Source organism: Plasmodium gaboni, chromosome 4 (assembly GCF_001602025.1).
Source record: "Plasmodium gaboni strain SY75 chromosome 4, whole genome shotgun sequence".
Lineage (NCBI taxonomy): Eukaryota > Apicomplexa > Aconoidasida > Haemosporida > Plasmodiidae > Plasmodium > Plasmodium gaboni.
This window is the reverse complement of record NC_031484.1, coordinates 134,572-152,996: the sequence shown is the minus strand read 5'-3', so window position 1 is coordinate 152,996 and position 18,425 is coordinate 134,572. Positions and strand designations below refer to the sequence as shown.

Below are 18,425 nucleotides of genomic sequence, written 5' to 3'. Positions count from 1 at the left end.
TATAATTTAAATATCAACATATATACATAAATATATATGTATAATTATTTTTTGTGATTTTTCTTTTTCTTTTAATTTTAATTTTTTTTTTTTTTTTTTCTTTTTTTTGTATAATTAATTAAAACTTAAAAATTATTTATGAAAAGGTTTTTGTATATTTTTAAATAAAAATATATACATATAGATAATATACACATATATATAAAATATATAATATATATATATATATATATATATATATATATACAAATACAGTTCGTTACACATTTATCATATAAAAGACGTTTCGACGTCAGCCTCGTCGGCGTCTCTTTGGTCAAGCAATGAAAATTGTAGAAAATGATTTGGTCTATGTATATCTGCATAAAATGGTTGTGGTATATCAAGATGTGGTGCATATTTTTGATGATTATTAAATTTGATTCCCATTAAATTATAATTCCATATATGATCATCTGGTATTAAAAAGTATCCAACGAAAACATTTGATAATAATATTTGTACAGGTTCATATAAATTATTTACATTTGGGAATACATATAAATCTGATGAATTCTTTTTACTTTTAGCAAATGAATATCCATCACTTGTTAATTTATATGCATTGATTGTACAACTACCAGGAGTAAATGAACAGGTCAGAATTATAGTTTTATTTTTATCCCACATTTTGTATGCCTCTTCATTATTATTGTCATTATTATTGTCATTATTACTGTCATTATTATTGTTATTATTATTATCACTGTCATCATTATTACCATTGTCATCATTATTATCATCATCCTCATCATTGTCATTCACACCATCAACGTTTCTTCCTTTTGACATTTGTCTCTTACATTCTTGTAAAAAAGTCCAATGAGATACCATATCATATGTTGTCAAATGATTATTCGTATTAGAACAATTAGTTGTCTGTGTATGTATCCATCCTAACAATTCCAAGTTTTTTAAATATTTACTAGATGGCATATAATTTGATAATGTCACTGATTGGTAATTCCCTATTTGAGGTGGAATTAGTATACATTTAATTTCTTTCACATATGAATTATCTTCAGGGGAAGATCCAAACAAAAATCCTCCTACTTGTATTTTTAAATCTGATATACATATGAATTTTTCCAATAAATTTTTAGCTATTACATATGTATAATCATTAATAGAATTAATACTGGTATTATAATAACTATTTTGATTCTCTGAATTGGTACCACTTTTAATATTCATATTATTCATATTATTAACATATATATTTTTTGTTCTAAATAATAACGAATTATTTGCTAAATATCTTATTTTCCAATCCGTTTTTGTTGTAAACGTTTGTTGTTCATGTGGTGATAATGTTGAAACTATTATCTCATTTCCATGCTTGGTTGTAGTTTTTGAGGTTGTTATTTTCATTTGTTGTTCCATTGAATCTAAATTATTCTTTTCCAATTCAGCTATTTGCTGTCTTTGTATTGATGGTGGTGTTATTTCCATACCTAATAAAATATCTCTTATTTCATTTTGTGTTAATGATGCTATGTGCACATTATTTCGTTTAGAATAATCATTTAATATTAAATCTTTCAATTGTACTTCTAAATGTATCCACTGGTTATTATTAAAAGATGGCCATATATGATGTGGTTGTGTTATTATATTCTTATTTGGTTGTAATAATATTTTTGTTTGTTGTGGATTTATATGTAAACTTCTTAATATTAATATTAACCTACTAAAAGCTGTAAAGGATGATATACTATTTAACCAATCGTCATACAAATTAAATAATAACATTTGTGGTTGTGTTGCTTTTAATATTAAATCTCCTATTTTGTTCAGTTTTAATAATGCTTGGAATGGTAAATTTAATTCCGTTCCTTTGATTATAATATTTGGGAAATCTAATAAATGCACTTCCAAAGGATCTAACATACCTTTTCTTGTTACTATAATTTGTTTTGGTTGTTCTTCTATAGGTAATGATCTAATCAATGATGCCACTTCTTCAGCTGTTTTCCATTTAGCTAACTGAGATAAACGTTTTTGTCCTATCCAAACAGATGTGTGAATTATTTTTAAAAATAATTGACCTGTCTTAGGATTCAATATAAATATAGCACCATTAATTGGTTTCGTTGTTAAATTACCTTCAAAAGTTTTATGTATGGTAACACGATACACATTCGTATCATCAACAAACCATATAGTTTGTGATGAAAATAATTCGTTATAATTCTGAGTATTCAAATATGGTTCAGTCGGTTCTGATGAATATAATTGTAAACCTTTTCTAATACGTTCTCTTAATACATATAAAGAAGGATTCGATTGAATAATCTTTTGTAAAGCCTTTTGCATTAACGGTTTTAAATTATTAAACCAATTACCATATGCTGAATATAAATTATATGCTAAATCGACACCTATCAAAACACCAGTCAAACATGGATAGATAGACAAATTATCTGTTGTGTAATCTAAAAATTTAGCTCGACTATATCTTTCAATATCATGTGAATCAAAATCTCCCCATCTTAATTGAATATCAATCCAAAATTGATTAGACGTATAAGGAAAGGCCCCAAACGATAACGAATTATTATTACTATTATTACTATTATTATTACTATTACTATTAATATTACTACCATTTGTTGTATTATTTGTAAATATATGATCCTCATCTGTTAATAAAGACGGCTTTGATATGCCCCACTTATAATTTGCAAATAATAATATATCAGCACATGAACTATTCATTTTGTATGATTTTCTTGGATGGATTGTCTCCTTTTGAACTGTCTCAATATCTAACAAATCACAATTTAAATCAAATACTTGACATATATCCATAACCAAAGATTCATGTATTTTTTGCCATAAATGTGCTCGAAATATTTGTATTAAAGATATTTTTAATGTTGGTATTTTTCCATGCATAAATATTCCAGTCAAATCTAACTGTACTTGAAAACCTACATATACATTAGCTCTATTTATTGTTGGTGACCACCATAATGTAAATCGTCTATTAGGTATTTGATTTAATCCACTTCGTTGAGCATTTGTTAATTTCTTATATTTCATAGACTCTTCAAAACCACTTGCCTTCTCCCAAAATAATCCTTCCCATGTTGGAAAAAATGTTCCTTTAAATAATGTATGTTCTAATATACCTTCTACACCTCCTAATGCTTGAATCATATCTGTTCTATAATTATTTAGATTCCATAACTTTCCATCATGTCTTTGGTTTGTCCACCAAAATGGATTACTCTTAATAATTTGATATTGCTTAAATAATTGTCTTATTCTCCATCCTTTATCATATGCTAAAGTATGCCTATCTTTTTGAAATAAGGTATTTATTCTTGGTATACCCTTATCCCATGAATCTTCTAAATCTTCTAATGTTATCTTCTTATTCTGATTATGACACTCATTTCTTTTTAATGCATATTCACACCAAACACGTTGACTTTCTAAAAATTCACTCTCCCATGTAGATATGTATCTATACAAATTAGGTATTAATTGATCCTCTTCATGTGATAAACCAGATCTGAAATGTGTTATTCGACCATTATCAGTTTGTTTCATATAACGTAAATCAGATTCTGGTATCAATATATGACCCATCGATAACATACCCAAACCTCCTAATTCTTTAGGAGTATAAAAAACAACAGGAGGGAAACGAGATGGCATCTTAGAATTTAATCCGATTTTTATACGTGTCTGTATCTTATTCTCACATTTTACTAATAAATCTAATAATTCTTCAGTATCTAAAACAGCCTCTCTAAAATATGTCATCAAACCAATCAATGTAGTATTCCATTTGTTTGCTATCTTGGTAAACGTTGTACTACCAGAAGACATTAATATTTGTCTTACTCTATTTTCAAATCGTTTCATGCTGTTATCAGAAACTTTTAAATATGCTTCTGCTGTTATTTCTTTCGTCATTTCGTTTTGTAACTTCCACGTACCCTCCTTAACGCTTGACGAAACAACTACGTTCTTCACCCCCATATTGTAATTGTTATTATTATAAATATCATTTTGGTGGCTATTAGATTTACTCTTCGTGATATCATCTTTAAACGAACCATCCAACTTTTTACTCTTCTTCTTCTCATTATTATTATTATTATTATTATTATTATTATTATTATTATCATTATCATTATCATCATCCTTATCATCATCATTATTATCATCCTTATCATCATCAGGCAATTCATTTTTCTTACTCGTCGCATCTTTATTATTCACACCTCTAGTATAATATTCATTCACATAAGATGTATACATAATACCATTGTAACCATAACTCAGTTGACGTATTTTTGGTAATATACGAACCTCAAAACCAGCTATAGAAAATAACAAATTAGGATTATCCTTTGAATATACACTCACAAATGTATTATAATGATCCCAATCTAATGATGTTAAAGATCTTGGAATACGATTTTGTATTTCCCAAAATGTTGCTCTTCCCAAATTAACATCATGTTTCATCTTCCTCATACGACAATCTCTAGGCCAACATGTTTTATTATTATATCCAACTATATTTTCATTATTTGGATCTGGATTTTCTGTCAAAAATTTCTGTATTAAATCTTTCGATTCTTCATTTGTAAATTTAAATAATATCCATATCTTATCCACATATCTACAATATAACCTAATTGGATGTCTTGTTTCTATCTGCACATTCTGAAATGTTAAGAATTGATTTACGTCATTATAAGGACCTGCTATGTCATATGCTCTTGTTAAACCCAATATTAACAAATCTATTATTATAGTATAATACTGAAATACAAATGAGGAAAATTGTAAACCACGTATTATACCAAACGAATTAATATGATTCATATCTTTAAATGTTATATTTGTATTATTCTTTGCTGTTATATAATCCGCTATGTTGTGATCTACTATTAATCTTAATAATCTATTCAATAATGTTAAATCAATCTTCTCATATATTTTACTAAACTGTGTTTGAAGCATAACTACACACTCATTATTTTGCGTCTCCCATATATTATGTAAATTATTTATACCTTGACACATTTTATAAACTAACAACGGTTGAGGCTCATTATCTGATGGCTTAACCCAATTCGGAAATAAATTTCTTAAATCACCTTCATACCATAAATACTGATCTAAATACGCATCTGTTATCTTTTCTAATGGATCCACCTCATATACAGGCACTAAATGAGTATACAAATCTAAAAATGATATAGATATTTCTTTAAATGCACGTTGAGTTAATAAATGTCTTTTTATTCTTGATAACGTTTCATATGGATTATCATACGCCTGTTCAATAAAACCCAATTCTTCTCTTTGTGATTGATTTAATCTATTCTTCACTGTAAAGGTTTCTTTTAATTTTTCTAAAGCTAATATAAGTAATTTCGTATCATGTTTATAATTTAAAGGAGGAAATGGTATATGAGTAAATTTTCTAGATTCAAACCAATGTATAGCTGTTGTATATAATGCTACTGCTTCTTCTCCACTCACATATGGTCCATCTTTTAAATATTCATGTTGCCTTTCTTGTTCTGCTTTAAGCCATAATCGAGTTAATCGACCTAAATTCTTTTTACATACAGTCTTATCTACAGTCGCTCCTCTTTTTATTCTTTCTCTATTATAATAAGTTGCATTCACCCACCAATCGGCTTTTAATTTTATATATCGAATAATTATATTTTCTACAGGTAATGGAAGGCCTACCACTTTCCATGGTATATTCGCTTTCCAACATCTCCATGCTTCACTCAAATGTTGTAATATTAATCTAGCTTTCCCTTTATTATTTTTTAAACCTTCTGGTATCATATCTATAATATCATGCATAACAGCTGCTCTTAATTCTAAATCGAAATGACTTTCGACTCTTTGCTTAGTAACCGTTTTTGCTATACCTTTTGATACTCTACCTTCAAACTGTCTAGCCAATAAATTACTCAACCACCTTTCTAATAGTGGGATAACACCTCTTAGGAAAAAAATCCATACTCTCCATAAAGGAGCCCATAAACCACAACCAGGACCCTTACCAACAGATCCAGTATTAAATCGATAATATATTAAATGCTTTAAATCTTTACACATACGTACTTGTCTCATTAACCTATATTTATATCGATACATACCAGTCAATTGACCAACGTGAGCAAAAATATATTGAATACCATCAGCTAGCTGATATGCATCTATATTACCTAATCGATATTGTACATGTGAATCAACAATCGATTTAGTTAATCTTAATATTTCTCTACATAAATGAAATGCATTACCAAATCGAGATTTTTTCCTTTCTTTAGTTGTTAATGTCTTTACAGGTTTTAAATTAAAATTATAATCTAAGTGTAAATAATTTAAATTCTTACGATGTATTAATAAATTTAACATATTATAACCTTGTCGACATACTTGTAAACCTACCTCTACCCAATCCATTTCTGTACATTGAAAAAATTTTGTACTTTTAAATATACGAAATAAATATTTCTTCTTCATACTTTTGGGTCTTTTAGAATGTAAATGATTCAAAACCCAACATTTTAAAAGCTTCTGATAAGATACTCTAACCTTTACAGGATATTTTGTTGATATATGTTCTTTAAACCATGACTGAACTAAAGGAATATCGATACCTCTTCTGGTATATCCACATTTCTTATTAAATGGATAAGGAGCATGATATAATTGTATACCGTTTATAGTACGTTCTGTGTATAAAGGATAATTGTGGAGCAATGGAAGCATTCCATATTCCACATGTTTAATAATCATTTTTTTATTTTTTTTAGAAACACATATGTTATCATCTTTCTGATTATTTACATCACTTTTATTATTATTATCATCATCATCATCATCACTCTTGATACTATCATCCTTGTATGGATTTTTTCGTTTTTTTTTATTTTTTTCTTTTTTTTTATTTCTTCCTTTTTCTGAACTATCATCAGCTGAATAATTTTCCACAGTACTATCAATTTCGTAGGGTTCATCCTTATTTTTGCTAGTCCTACTGCTCAAATTGTTGGAGTTATATTTACTACTCGATATATAAGTATCACTATTATCGCTATTATCACTATTGTGATTATTGTGATTATTATTACTTTTATCACTATTGTCATTATTATTATCACTATTGTCATTATTATTATCACTAATGTCATTATTATCATTATTATTAGTGCTACTTACACTTGAATTGTTGTCCTCTTCATCGCTATCTTTATAATTACTCGAATGAGTACTTCTTCTTTTATCCCTCTTAAAACTTTTATGCGATGACCTTCTCTTGTACTTTCGATGACCTTTATCATACTGATTATCATCAGTATCAGAATGCTTAGAATGTCTCCTACTCTTAGATGATGATGATGATGACTTTTTTCTTTTGTTGTCACGATCATGTTCATAATAATAGATTTCCTTTCTTGTATATGTTAAATAAAAATCGTCATCAAATAGTTCATTCTCATTCTTTTCAGATGATTTATTAAACTTTCTAATTTTATAGGATGGTATGGGATTTATAATTAAATCGAAATAAAATGGTGGCAAATCAATATCTTCTAATTTTATATATACACACATAGGTGAATGGTATTTACTAACTGCAATTTTTCTTGGTCTATTATTATATAAATATGGAAATGCTATTTTATATTCTGTTCTTATTTGCTGACGTATAATAATTTTATTTATGTCATTAAATTCATTCCAATCTTCATCATCTTCATATATATCTCTATATAAAGGTTCAAATTTAGGACCTCCTGGTATAGCCATATTTAATGCTTTAGCTGTATAAAATGACTTTAAATTGAATAAGTAAAAATAATTATCATCCTGGAAATCACTAAATAATTGATTTCCTAGTCTATACAATACTCCCATTTGTTCTAATGACAATTTATATTTTTTATAACTAGTACCAGGTATATGATTTTTATTATATAATAATGGTTTAGAATCATAAAACCAATCAATAACACTTTTATCTTCATCTTTATCTAATTTCATTTGTATACATTCTAATGGTTCAATATCTAAAATGTTATCAGCATAATCTAAAGGTGGTTCTTCGTCATCAAATGGTGGGAATCTCATTCTTTTAAAATGCTTTCGATCTCTTTTTTCTCTTCTCATCATTATCCACATAGTACCCCATTGTGCTATATATAATGGGTCGATAACTACAAATGTTTCATTTACAAATGTTATAGCACCTGTTATATGATATATTACTTTGGTATTCTTTATTTGTTCCCATGGCATAGGAATATTTTCTAATAATTTAAAAACTGCATGTGGAATATATTTGAGAGCACCTAAATAAACCCTTTTATCATATCTATATTTTTTATTACTCATATCACCATGTTCCTTAACAATTTTTCTTAAATGTTCACATGGCATTTCTTCCTTTTCTTCTATTACACCAAACTTTTTTTTTTTAGAATATTTCTTGCTATTTAGCATTTTCCATTTTCGAGCTTTTTCCTTTATAATAGAAAATGTATTTGAATCATATAACGAATTTTCATCTCCTCCATTTGTATTATAATTTTCATCATCTCCTTCAAAATCGTGATATTTCTTTGCTTTTTTGTTTTTATAGTTTATATCTTTTTTGTTCTTTTGTTTTTCTTTCATTGAATAATCTCCTTCATCATCATCACAACCATCACCACCACCACCATATCCATGTTGTAATTTTTTTTGTTGGTGCTCATTAAATTGTGATGGAAAAGTTAGCCCATTAGTATCCAATTGGTTTATTTCATTATTATTCATTTTGATATTATTGGGTAGGTAAGAACCTGGTGATAAATAATGAGAAGAGCTTAAATCGTGGGCATAATCCTCATTATTATCATTATTTAGTTGCATTCCCTCCTCATTATATACGTTGGAATTTCTTACATGATCTACTTGATTATTTGATACGTTGTTAATAATTTTATTACTTTTCATTTTCATGTTTGGCATTTTCATCATATAAGGAGGAGGCATATTCATCATATTTGGCATATAATTATTTAAACCTGGTGGTATATAATTCATATTTGGTGGAAGACTATGCATGTTGGGTGGAAGACTATGCATATTTGGTGGAAGATTATGCATATGTGGTGGAAGACTATGCATATTGGGAGGAAGGTTATGCATATGTGGTGGTAAATTAGGCACGTTTATCATATTTGGAAAATTTGCTAAATGTGGTGGGACATTTGGTATATTTTGTAAATGTGGTAATACGTTTGGCATGTGTTGCAAGTGTGGTGGTAAAATGGGCATATTTGGTGGTAAAAATGGCATATTGGTTGGTAATTTTGGAATATTAGGTGGATATGCATTCATATTATTATATGCAACATTTCCTATATTATTTATAAAACCGTTAGGTACATTTTGTGCTATATTATTTATATCATTCATATTATTTTTTTCATTATTATTATTATTACTATCAGGTTTATCAAAAAATATATCATTGATATTATTACACATATTATCTTGTTTGTTTTCCACACCTCCTTGGTCGTTTATGACATTATGTGATGAATTTAATTCATCGTTTTTATTTGCATCATCGTAATTGTTTATTTCGTTATTTTCCAAATGTTGTGTGGAATTTGTTAAAACGTTACTTCCCTAAAAAATAAAATAAAATAAAATGAAATAAAAATATAATATATATATATAAATATATTAGTATATGTATATTACATATATATATTTATATATATTTATCTATATTTATATTTATGATATATTTTGATATATACAATATTATTTAATTTTATGAACAAGTCAGGCAAGAAAAGGCAAAAAAAAAAAAAAAAAAAAAAAAAAAAAAAAAAAAAAAAAAAAAAAAAAAAAAAAAAAAAAAAAAAAGCTCGAAAATACAGGTAAAATAAAATCAATATAAAAAAAAATATAGGTATATTAAAATATATCAAAATACCATCATACATATATATATATAATTAAGTCGGGATATAACATTATGTATATATTTTTATATTACCTCATTTTTATTATCTTCTGAAGATTGTTCACATGATTCATTATGACTCATTTTAATATAAATATATTATAAGAACAATATTTTAACAATATTTTAACAATATTTTAACAATATTTTATATGTATATTATATATATATATATGTATATATATATCTTCTTTTCCTTTTTTAATATATAACTTTTATTTCTGAATTATTTCATAAAGTTCGAAAAAATGTTGAAAACTTTTAAGAACATATAATAAAAACCATGTTTAAAGTTTTCATTTGTGAAAAACGATATTTCAAATATAAAAGAAAGGATTACAATAAATATATATATATTATATATATATATATATATTAACTATATTAAAAAAAAAAAAAAAAAAAAACAAATACTGTTAAAATAAAATTTCTTTTAATTTAAGATATATCATATAAATTAATTATTATTCAAGAAATGAATAAAGAAGAAAAATAAAATATAAAAAATAAAAAATAAGAGCAAGTAACTTTCAAAAAATATAAATATATTATTATATTGGGGAAATATAATATATATATATTTTTGACAACATACAAATTAAATATTATGTATATATAATATATAATTATAAATTCAATAATATATATTATATGTATAATATATATATATTAATATGTTTATTATAAAAATGAAAATATGTTATCTTTATATATATTATATATATATTATATTATTACTATTAAAAATATATATATATATTATATAATATATATATGGGATTATAAAATATATTAGGTATTTTTGAAAATTTAAAATATATAAAATTTTAGTGCTCATAATATATATTATATATATATTTTTTCTTTTTTATATAGAAGAAATATATATTACCTTCAAATATAAAAGATTTAAGGGATGAAGAAATAAAAAAATATTAGGAATTTTAATTTAAATTTTAAATTTAATTTTTATGTTATTTTATATATATATATATATATATATATATATATATTATTAGATATTTTTATCATTTAATATATTAAAATATAGGTATAAAATAATTAAATCTAAATATAGTTTGGAAAAAAATCATAAATAAAATATATACATACAATATATACATATTTGTAAATAATAAATAATATTTTATATGTAACATCATATATATATAATTATTTATATATTATATTCTTAAATAAAAAAAAATTTCCAACATTTATTCATTTTAAATATATACATAATATGTATATATATATATATATATATTTATATATATCTTTTGTAATATATTTATTACGTATTTTCTTCTGATAATTATAATGGCTGAATATTATAAAATTATATTATATATATAATATATATTTTATTATGAAAAGTGGAAAAATATTTAAATAAATAGGATGATATATTATGCTTTTACATAAAAATATTACATTATAAATAGGACTTAACAAAAAATGTTTTTTTTTTTTTTTTTTTAACTTAAAAAAGAATACATCATAAATGAGTAAAGTGTATACGATGTTCTTAAGAAATAATGTGTTTTATAGATTTGTTTATATAACCAAATAAAAATATAGATATATAAAAGGTATATACACATATATATATATATATATATATTTTATTATGTGAGAGAAAATATATTCCAACTGAATTTAATCCCAATATGAGCATATCTTTGAAATATAAAAATATTTTAAAGTATGTGAAATTAAATTTATTCTCATTTTGTTAGTATGTTTTCATAGTGATAAAAAAAATAAACAAGTATTTAACCTTCTATTTATAAGAAAAAAAAAAATAATAATAAAATAAATATTTTTTTACAATTTTTATTCTTATTAAAATAAGGTCCAAAAGAAGTAATATAAAAGGAGCTTATATTTCTAAAAATTATAAATAATATAAATATATATGTATATATATATATATATATATATATAGTTATTTTATATATTTTATTTTAAAATTTTTATTTTTTCCTTTTGTGTATTTAAACTAAAAAGTTAAATTTTGATAGTATAAAAATATAAGAAAAGAATAAGGGAAAAATGCACCACTTAAATGGTCTCATATAAAAAAAAAAAAATTTCTAAGCACCTTACATATATATATATATATGTGAATAATATTAAGAACAAATATGTAGAACCACATAGTATTAATATATATATATATATGTGAACATATTGAAAAGAATACATTATAATATGTTCAAAAAATGATCAGTTTTTTTATCATCGACGTTATATATAAATAGGTTGTGTCGATTGTTCTAATGGTCATATTAAAATGTTCATATATATTTTTTTTTTTTTGTTCTTTGAACATTCATCACGTTAGATCCACACATATACACACAAATAAAAAGAATAAGAAACAAAATGTGTGAATATTATCGAAACGAGAATGTTGATAAATACACATATATGTATGTTACTCATTTGTCTCCTTTTCTTTTTCTTTTGTTCTACATTTCGAGTGTCTTGTAGAGTGGGTTACATATATCTACATAATAAAAAATAAAATAAAATAAAAATAAAAATAAATAAAAATAAATAATTAAATATATATATACATATATATATTGATATTTTTTTTTATTTTTTTTTTTTTTTATTGTTACAAGTTTTATAAAATTTGATAGGGCCTTATTTATTATTAGGATATAATTTAAAAAAATAAAATTTTTCTTTTTTTTTTAATATTAATCAAGCATTATATATATGAAATATTATTCACTTATAATTATAATAATAGTAGTAATAATAATATATATATATGTGTATATATTTATTTATATGTATAATAATTTTTTTATACACTGATAAAAAGTATTATATAGCTAAATCTGTACACCTTTATTTATTTTCAAGTATTGGTGTGAATCATGAAGAAGGCTTGTGTTTTATCGTTTATTTTGTTTTGTTCTGTTGTTATGGTTATAAGGTTTATCGGATATTTTTTTTCTAGTGTGTATATGAGAGAAGAAGCATATAATAATATTTATGAGATTATAAAACCTGAGAATTTCTATAGTTCTTTTTTATTATTTTCAAAGGAGAAGAAAAATAATTTTGATAATTCTAGAAATTGTAATGGATATATGAGATGTGATCCTTTTTATAAAAATATTTCTACATCATGGATGAGATATAATTTAATAGAACATGATATTATTAGAGGTGCATTAAATATACATATGATGAGTAAATATAAAAAGGAAACTAATAAATTATTAAAAGGAAAAGATAATGTAGAAAGTGTAAATAATAATAATATGTCCAATGGTTATTTACATTCAGTTTTAAAAAAAGAAAAACGTTTAATGTTCCTTTTATTTTATAAAAAAATTAGGATGATGAAATTATATATAAGGAATTTATTTAATAACTACATTAAAAGTGATGATAAAACAGATCATATTGAGAATAATATAGACACTAATAAAAAAATGGTTGATATTGAAGAAATTAAATTGTTTGATATTCTATATATGATAACAAGAATTGATAGTTATGTAAATAATATGTACTCCATCATTTATAATAATTTCTTGTATGTTATAAGAATATTATTTCTTCCATTTGAAAAAATGTATTTATTTTTAAAACACACCATAATGATAAAACAAATGAACATGTCTTATTATCATTATTATTATATAAATATGTTTTCTTTGTTTAAAAAAAATAACAACAATAATGTTGACGTGTGGAATGTAAATAATAAAAAATATGAAGATATTTTTAATCATATACATAGTGTAACATCTCATAATGAATACTTAAAAAATGAAGTGTCAGATAAATATAGAAGAGTTATACGTATTTTATCTGTGAAGAATGATAATTCTTTTGTAGGTTCTGTGTTAACAGATTCTGACAAAGTTGAAAAGGATGATTCAGATGTAATAAAACAGAAAAAAAAAAATATAAATCAAAATAAAAATCAACCTAAAAATCAACCTAAAAATGAATATATAAATCAAAATATGAATAGCAAAAAATCGGACATATCAGATGAATTATCATTAGAATCCTTTTACAGAGAAGAATTAGATAAAGTAGGAAAAGAAGAAATTGAAAAATATTTTAAAGGAAAAATAGATAAAAAGTCAATTGATGAATTTTATAAAATATTTCATGAAGAGTTATATAAGATGAGCAAGGATGAATTATATGAAATGTTCAGAGAAGAATTAAATAGCATTGAACAAGAAAAAATAAAAAATATGAAGAAAGAAGAAATTAATAAAATGTATAAAGAAGAATTAGATAAAATGGATCGTGATGAAATTGATAGAATACATAGAGAAGAATTAGAAAAAATTGAAAAAGAAAAAATAAATAAAATGGATAAAGAAGATATAGATAAAATATATAAAGAAGAATTAAATAAAATGGATAATGATAAAATTGATAATATAAGAAGAGAAATATTACAAGATATACAAAAAGAAAAAATCCATAATTTAAAAGTAGAAGAAATTGATAGACTTTATAAAGAAGAATTAGATAAAATGGACAGAGATGCAATATATGAAATGCATATGAGAAAATTAGGAAGAAATTTAAAAGAAAATAATATATATAGAAATTTAAAGAATGAATCTAAACAAATAAATAAAAAAGAAAATGTAAATGTTTTTATAATACACGATAATAAAAATATTAATGATAATAAAAATATTAGTGATAATAAAAATATTAGTGATAATAAAAATATTAATGATAATAAAAAAAATAATGAAAAAGTTCAAGTAGAATTGTTTGTGAGAAATATCGATAAAGACAAAGGAGCCAACATAGAAGATATTATAGAATATTTTAATAAAGAAATTAAAAAAGATAAAAATCTAAATGTTTCAGATATAATCAATTTTTTAAATTCAAAAGTAGAAAAGGATAACACATCAATTCAACATAAGAAAGAAAATAAAGTCGATGTTGTGAAGAAAAATATTAAGATTGATCAAGAGGATAATATAGAAAATAAAGGTCAAAAGGATAACACTGAAATGTTAGATAATATTAAAGATATAATAAACAAGGTGGATAATATAAACAACAATGTTGATAATATAAACAATGTTGATAATATAAACAATGTTGATAATATAAACAATGTGGGTGATGAAAATAATGATAATATAAACAACAATTTTGATAATATAAACAATGTGAGTGATGAAAATAATGATAATATAAACAACAATTTTGATAATATAAACAATGTGAGTGATGAAAATAGTGATAATGTCAACAACATTGTTGAATATATAGACGAACAGGAGAAAAATTCAAATGTGGATATTCCAAATAATATAAACTGGCCCCACATATTTAAAGACAAAGTAACAGAAAACATAAAAAATGAAAAACATTTCAACAACGAGAAAGAAAATACACAAAAGGATATTATTGAAGAAGATAATATTAATGATAATTCAAAAAATGATTATATAGATAAAGATATATATATGAATGATTCAGTGAATGAAGTTGTTGCACCAGAAAAATATGTAGAAGAAGTAAATAAGATAGATGATAAAAATATAAATATTGAAGAAATAGAAGAGAATTATCAAAAGAATAATAATATTGAAGAAGAAAAAAATATAATAGATAATAATATAAACAAAAAATATATATATAATATACAAAAGGGTGATATTATAAATAATAAAAATACAAATGTAAGTGAAGATATAGCTATTATAGAAAGTGGAAAAGAAATAGCAGAACTTTTTAATAATATAATTAAGAATAGTAATATTTTAGACATGTGCTCAAAAATGAATCCTTCAGATAGTGATAAAGGATTTATATGTGTAAACGGAAATAATTATATTATAAATCCTGGTATATATCATATAATTAATATAAAATATCCAGATTATAATTATTCTAAAAAAAGATTATTATATGATTCGATGGAGTGTATAGATATAAATAAGAAAGATAATAATGATAATAATAATAATAATAATAGTCAAAATAATTATTATAATAAAAAAAAAAGTAATGATTTATATTTAAAAAAATCTATTGAAGAACTTGTTCCAGGATTTTTAAGCAATATTAATAATAAAGTTGATGATTTTGTCAAAATATTTACTCCATCATTTATTCAGAATGATATATTTTTAAATTGTATTTACAAATATAGAAATGATTTTGATAGGAATGATAATTTGTATTCGTTTCCTGTCAAGATATTTTTAAGAAAAAGCACAAACAAAATGAAAGGTTGTTCTTTTCAAACTGACGAAGATTCTTTCTTATATAAAGATTATGGGCAAAAAGAATCATTTCTAACTAATAAAATTATTTTAAATAATTTGAATAGAAATACTGAGTGTGTATTGCATGCATCAAATGAAATAGTTGGTTTTCAATGTGGACCTCCATATAAATCTTATGATAATATACAACACAGCAACACAACAAATAATACAAATAATATTAATAGTATGAATAATATATATAGTATATATAATTATATTCCATATTCTCATTTATATAGAAATATATTTAATAATCAACAAAAATCATATAACGTAGGAGGATATTTTCAAACAGAACCCATAAATTGTTTTGAATATGTAAATGATAATGTTAACGTTAAAAATATTTTGCCAGCATCGATTGCATTTCCTAGATTTGATTCTATTAGTGATACACTAGATGTTAACCATACAAGATATATAATGTTGAATGAGACAAATGAAGATAAAATAATATATTGTACCTGTAATTATTTTAGAGAACCAAATATTGTCTATACAGGTAAAATAATTATTAAGGTCGAAGAAGAAAAAATATATAAAAATAAAAAATTGCAAACTGAAATTAATGATGTTATAAATAATAATAATAAAGAAATATATGAAGAAACAAATATTAATAATGTAATTGAAAAAAAAAAAAAAAAAAAAAACGATCAAGAAGAAAATCATATCTCATTTAATAAAAATTTTAAAATAGATGATATATATAATTTTTATAATAAGAATATTCATTCTAATAATAATTACCATCATAATGATTCTTTTAAAGGAGACCATCCAAACAAAATACATGATACGTTTCTTAAGAATAATAAATACAATATATTTTTTAATAATTTAAAATATAATAATATTAAAAATGACCATAAATATAACAAAGATGTTCTCAATTATAAATATGATGTTGATGATTATCACGAGGTTCAAGTTAACAATGAGGGTTCATCTAAAGAACAAGAAGATTTTATTGATTTTAAAGAAAATATAATTAATGATAATATCAACTATAATCATAAAGATCTAGATGATGATGATGATGATAAATATAACAACAGTAACAACAACAATAATAATAATATTAATTCTTGGAAGTCATTTGAAAATAATCTTGATCTTCAAAGAAGTATATTACAAGCTGGAGATACACAACAAGTACTTGTAATTAATAAATCTAATAATGTAAATGTTCTTTTTCCAGATAAAAAAAAAAATCACACTCATCCAAATGAAGACAAAGAAACATTTCCTAAATATATCTCTTTAGTATATAAAGAAAAAAATAAAGACCATGAAAAAATAGACAAGACATTAACTTTTATTAAGGAATTCTATCCTCCATCACTTAGAGGAGGTAAAGAAAATGAAATGGAAAATAAACAAAATTTGGAGAATAACAATGATGTAGAAATAAAGGATGATATAAAAAAAAATGATAATAAGGAAATGAACTATGATGTTGATATAAACGATAATGTTGAAATAAACAATAATGTTGAAATAAACGATAATGTTGATATAAACGATAATGTTGAAATAAACGATAATGTTGAAATAAACGATAATGTTGAAATAAACGATAATGTTGATATAAACGATAATATACATGATGGTAATAATAATTTACCAGATGATGCTCTTAATGAAGATACTATTGAAGAACCCTTTGAAAATATTTTTGATTTTATAAATGAAGAAACAAGGTCAAATGGAGACCAGGAAATAAATGCTGCTTCAGAAGATTCTATAAAAAAAAAATTAAGTCAGAATTTTCTCGACATAATACGTGGAGGGAAATTTAAAATAAGACATAAAGAAAAAAATAAAAAAAAAAAGATAAAAAATTAAAATAATATGAAGTAACCTTTAATGTTAAAATTCAAAAAAAAAAAAAAAAAAAAAAAAAAAAAAAAAAAAAAAAAAAAAAAATAATAATTTTTATAAAAAAAATAAAAAAAAATAAAATATTTTAAATATTATTTTATTTATATATTATAATAAATTATTTTATTTTTAAATATTTTAAATATAATTTATATATTTATAATATTTTTTATTAAAAATTATATTAT

At 22.9% G+C, this 18,425-nt stretch overlaps 2 protein-coding genes across 2 annotated transcripts; one reads left to right on the top strand and one right to left on the bottom strand.

Moving 5' to 3' along the window:
- Window positions 1–270: 270 nt before the first annotated feature.
- PGSY75_0405400 (putative pre-mRNA-processing-splicing factor 8) lies at window positions 271–10,144 on the bottom strand (the record flags this gene model as incomplete). Its single annotated transcript, XM_018784121.1, has 2 exons — window positions 271–9,717; window positions 10,094–10,144. 2 exons carry the CDS (start codon window positions 10,142–10,144, stop codon window positions 271–273), a joined length of 9,498 nt encoding a protein of 3,165 aa, XP_018643283.1.
- Window positions 10,145–12,954: 2,810 nt separating this feature from the next.
- Window positions 12,955–18,201, top strand: PGSY75_0405300 (putative liver specific protein 2; the record flags this gene model as incomplete). The annotated part of the gene is made up of 1 exon (XM_018784120.1): window positions 12,955–18,201. One exon carries the CDS (start codon window positions 12,955–12,957, stop codon window positions 18,199–18,201), a length of 5,247 nt encoding a protein of 1,748 aa, XP_018643282.1.
- Window positions 18,202–18,425: the final 224 nt, after the last annotated feature.